Genomic DNA, 5685 nt, shown 5'->3' with positions numbered 1-5685 from the left:
CTGTGACCAATATTCAGAGCTTTTCTCACAGCATCGAAGATGACTCCTAATATCCAACCTCCCTGACTCCCTCTAAAGGTTTATTAACAAAAACTGAGTTCTCTTCTATTAATGCTCCTTTCTCAAATGTGATAGGCTTGCCTCTGTTTTTTATCTTCTTTATGGGTGATTATGATTCTTCTTTATCTATGATTTGTCCTATAATAAATGCTAAAACTTGTTTACAGTTCAGTGTAGACACTTGTTTCAATTTTGACAACTTTTCTCATCTTCCAGAATTCTTACTCTTGTTCCTTAGACCAATAGCTAACATATGGAATAGGGATTATAGATATTCTTCATAACTTTATTGGGGCGACATTAGAATTGATCAATGGCAAACAATTAGGAGATAATGAAGAGTGTCTCATAGATGTCACATAATGGACATTCCAAGGTGGTGAAATCTTTATTAGTAAGGAGATTTTTTTCCTCAGATGTTGAGAAGGGAGATCACCATTCAATGTGGAATTTTTATAAATGACCAGGGTTTTCTTTGAGCTATATGTAACCTAATTTTCACACTTTATTCCTTTCTTTAATACATGTCCTTGTCAGAACTCAGGATCATTTTGAAAAAGGTAAGTGTGGACAGCAGGATATAGATTCCCAGTTAAGACCATTTATCCGTCTTTCACTCAAGCTAATTTATGTATTTGTTCTATGTTTAGTGCTGGGTTTTGGACTTTCAAAGATAAGATCTACATACTGTCTTCCATTGTTACTTACATTATGACATTTCAGGAGCTCAGTAAATGTGCGATGACATTGAAAATATATTTTGTTTATCACTACAAAAGTATTTGTAATCTAATCTTCACATTTTGCCCTTCATTCATCTATTACAACTATCCCAGTACTTTAAAAGTGTACCATACCGGGGCTGGGGTGGTGGCTCAGCAGTAGAGCGCTTGCCTAGCACATGCTAAGTGTTGGGTTCAATCCTCAGAACCACATAAAAATAAATAAAATAAAAGGTATTATGTCCAACTACAACTAAAGAAAAAATATTTGGAAAAAAAGTGTACCATACAGAAAGTTTGAGAAAGAATTTGAATCAAGTATATACATATATATATATATATATATATATATATATATGTGTGTGTGTGTGTGTGTGTGTGTGTGTGTGTGTAACCCAAACCATTCCTCATATCTTCCTGCCATAGTTGGTACTTGTGATAACTTCAGTGCCTTTCAGAACAAAATATGTATCCAATAATAACAAAGATTCAGAGACTATATTAATCACTTACAATTTATACTCTAATTCCCAAGCACCCATGAAACTCAAGTCCCATATCTTGGTTTGTTTAGAAACCTACCTATATTCTGGTACTGAAAATAATATAGCTCATGAATGTGGGATCTATATTTTTCAACATGAAATTGTACTTAACTTTCAAACTTTTAAATATCTTCAAGATGAGGAAGGAGTTTTATTATTATTATTTATTATTTATATATCATTACTTATTATTAATGACCCAAATATGGTATTAAAAATAGGGCAAACCATTAAGAAGAGAGTCAGCACTGTTTGACAGTCAAAACCTCTAAAGAAATGAAGTTCAGTACTGTGAGAAGACAAAGGGCAATATTAACCTACAGGCAAGAATGAAGGGCATTTTGTGTGGTACACTAGGTAAATGCTATGAAAAAAAAAAAACTTTTATTTTTCTTTCTTTTACAATTTTCCTGGCTGATTCCTTCCCAGAATTATGGCGATTACTAAAAATAGCAATGTCAGCAGCTTTTTCTTCATATTGATGGATCTCCCGGGACTGGAGAAGGCTCACTGCTGGACAGCTATTCCTGTCTGCTCCATCTATGTTCTTTCAGTGCTGGGTAACATCACCATAATGCACATTGTCAAGTCTGTGTCCCGCCTCCACACACCCATGTACCTCTTCCTCTCCATGCTGTCAATGGCTGACCTGGGCCTCTCAGCTTCGACACTGCCCTCGATGGTAGCTGTCTTTCTCCTAGGTCGCAGGAGGATAGGAGCTACACCCTGTTTTATGCAACTCTTTTGCATCCACACTTTCTCAGTCATTGAGTCAGCTATTTTGCTGGCCATGGCTTTTGATCGCTGCGTGGCTATCCGAGAACCTTTACGCTATGCCACCATTCTCACAACCAAGCGTATCTGGGCCATTGGGCTGGCTGTTGTGACCCGCAGTGCGACCCTCCATCTGCCCCTGCCTTTGCTCCTGGACAGATTGACGTTCCAGCCTGTGAGTGCTTTGTCTCACTCTTACTGTGTTCATCCAGATGTCCTAAGGTTGTCCTGTTCCAGCACCCTTGTCAACAGTGGCTTTGGGCTCTTTGTCATGCTCTCCACTCTGGGGATGGATGCTGTGCTCATTCTTCTGTCCTATGTGCTGATCTTGAAGACAGTATTGGGCATTGCCTCCAATGCTGAGCGGCTCAAAGCTTTTAACACCTGCATTTCCCACATCTGTGCTGTACTTCTATTTTATACCCCATTGGTTAGCCTGTCCATGATCCATCGCTTTGGAAAAAAGAAACTACCAGTTCAGGTGTACATGCTTCTGTCTTATCTTCACTTTCTTATGCCTCCAGTGCTCAACCCAATTGTCTACAGTGTCAAAACCAAAGAGATCCGGGTCTACATTCTAAAGATGCTCCACCCCAGAAAGCTCTGACTCACAGAGATAAAATACTTTTGGTGATCCCTAAATTCTAAACAAAGGCTGGATATAAACTTCTCAAGGAGGCAGAAATTGTGTTACTTCCATTTGATTCATCAGTCGATTCATTATTTAAAAACACTAACTTAAGTCCAATGGGGTATTACTATTTCCCCAGCTATAAGAACCAAAACCGTTCAATGAAAAAACCATATTTCTCGTTCTACAAAAGTCAAAATCATCCTTAAAATTCTCAGTAGTCATAGGAGAAACTGGTAGACTATTAAGTGAATACACTGATATCTGAAAGTGGGCAGTTTACTAGAGTAGGATTTATTAACATCTCAGATCTGTTCCAGCAAAACCTCTAAAATCTTATAAGAAGATCTCATTTGGTTGTATTTTAATAAAATTTGGCACATATCTGTAATAAAAATGTTTTTTTTCCTTCTTGTTTGCATAACTATAGATGTAGATTAGACTGGACTATTAAGCGGAACAAAATCACAAATATATTTAAAGGAAAAAAACTTTCATTATTGCAAGTCTTACAATAATGTACATTCTTAAGCTCTGAAACATGAAAGATAGACAGAAATCCCCATATTCTCAAATCATTGCTTCTTATTTCCTAACAGATACATGGAAAATTCTGTGTTTTCACAAACTACTAAAAGATGCTATAACTCTTGAATGACTCCTCTGTACCACTCAATGGTACACTTAATTTGGGGGATAGGATTAAAGACTAAGTCAAGTAGAAATCCCAGAAGACCATTTTTATAAGCATTGGCTAGATTCTGATAACTCAGAGTTAGAGAAAATGATTTTCTAACTTTTTCATAGTCTCTTTCTTCTTGAACTGAACTTTCAACTATGTTCTCTAAAATGGAATTAGTCTGTATAAGAACATAACTACTAACATGTCAAGTGTTTCACTTAAGAATTAATACTTTGGATCAGATTATATTATAATGTTATTTGGGATGGTATGATAGAAACTAGAAAATAAATATATTGCCAAAATTTGATTTCCCTCTTAAAACATTCGGTCATTAGAAATATGTTTATTCCCCTCACAACCTCTTATATGTAATTTTGTATAACAATGAGGGTCTCCCTCCATTACCATGCAATTTCCCTTTCTCTCCCTTTCCATCCCACCTCATGTATCTGTTTAATGTTAATCTTTTCTTCCTGCTCTTCTTCCCTGCTCTGTTCTTAGTTGCTCTCATTATATCAAAGAAGACAGGAATGGGAAAATAAACAAGGAGAGAAATGAATTACAGTGGATGGGGTAGTGAGAGAAGATGGGAGGGGAGGGAGGGGGGGATAGTAGAGGATAGTAAAGGTAGCAGAATACAACAGTTACTAATAGGGCATTATGTAAAAATGTGGATGTGTAACCGATGTGATTCTGCAATCTGTATTTGGGGTAAAATTGGGAGTTCATAACCAACTTGAATCTATTGTATGAAATATGATATGTCAATAGCTTTATAATGTTTTGAACAACCAATAAAAAAATTTAAAAAAAAGAAATATGTTTATTCAACAATACTGAGCCAATTTCTATTCAAAGTATAAAGAAAGCAGAATAGAATGTTGCTTCCTCAGTGTGAAAGGTTTAAATTATTAGGGGATAAAAGTTTTGTAAACATATAATTATCTAGTTATCAAAGGTGGTTTTGTGACAGAGAGTTTATTTTATGGTGAGATAACAGCGGGGTGGATCAATTTGATCAGGGGAATTTTAAGAGACACTTCATTGAAGTGTAAGTTTTGATGAAAGACCAGCAAAATGAAATACTTATGCATGAAATATACAGATCTCCTTGATCAGATCTTATCTCTCAACTTATTCTGACATAGATTTGTACTCCAGAATACAAAAATAATTGAAGTGCTCCATTATATAATCAGTTTCTTACCTCTGACTTTAAGTTTGACTGTAAGTCAGCCTGCAGTATTCACATTCTTCCTCCTTTAACAGTCTTCTATATTCATACCTGAACAAACCCTATTCACACACACATGTGCCCCCCCTACACACACACATACACACACACTAACAATGTAATATCAATGCATTGAAGATACCATTTGTAATCTTCCTGTCACACTTTCTTCTGTTGGGTCAGGGAATTCTCCTTCATGATCTCATACCTGATGCATGTCTACTTTATTGGCATTTCATTTTAACAATTGTATTGAGATACTGACATAGAGTAAATTACCCATATTTATAGTATACAATTTAATAAATTAGACATATCTATACTCCCATGAACTCATCATCATAATCAAGATAATGAGCATATCCACCACTCTCATGGATTTCTGTTGTACTTTTGTACTTCTTTCCAGATACCCTCAGCCAGTCTCAAACAGGGAAAGTTTGGCTGATACAGATTAGTTTGTATCTAGAACCTTAAATAAATGTATTTATGAAGTATATGCTTTTCTATTTTGTGATCTTTCTTCTTTCACTCAGCAGGATTCTATTGAGGTCCATCCACATTATTTATATTTATTTTTGAATAATACTGTATTTCTCCTTCCATTTCATCTTATGGGCACATTATGATTTGCATGTAAATAAATTACTAAATGAGAAAATTGCCAACAGAATTTAATTCATGAAATGCTTTGTGGTCCTTAGAACAGATACAGATTCATAGCTTGTATTATTTTGTTTCAGTCTGAAAAACTTCATTTAACGTTTTTTTACTATGATTTTGCTCATTTCAACATCTTTATTTGTTTTCTTCAATTATGAAAGAAAAATTTATTAGATTAGAATTATAAATTGGCCAGGCATGGTCATGCTTATAAATCCCAGTGGCTCAGGAGGCTGAAGTATGAGGGTGACAAGTTCAAAGCCAGCCTCTGGAACTTAGTGGGACCTTAATCAATGTAGGGAAACTTCTAAAAAAAATAAAAGGGCTGGGGATGGGGATGTGCTGACTGGTTAAGTGCCTTTGGGTTCAAT

General features: G+C 35.5%; 1 protein-coding gene across 1 annotated transcript; it reads left to right on the top strand.

The window, feature by feature from the left end:
* Positions 1–1760: 1760 nt before the first annotated feature.
* LOC107160927 (olfactory receptor 51G2-like) lies at positions 1761–2708 on the top strand. Its single transcript, XM_015507503.1, has one exon. The coding sequence runs from the start codon at positions 1761–1763 to the stop codon at positions 2706–2708; it is 948 nt and encodes a 315-aa protein (XP_015362989.1).
* The last annotated feature ends 2977 nt before the right edge of the window (positions 2709–5685 follow it).

Source organism: Marmota marmota, unplaced genomic scaffold (assembly GCF_001458135.2).
Source record: "Marmota marmota marmota unplaced genomic scaffold, marMar, whole genome shotgun sequence".
Taxonomy (NCBI): Eukaryota; Metazoa; Chordata; class Mammalia; order Rodentia; family Sciuridae; genus Marmota; species Marmota marmota.
This window is presented reverse-complemented; position numbering and strand designations above follow the sequence as displayed.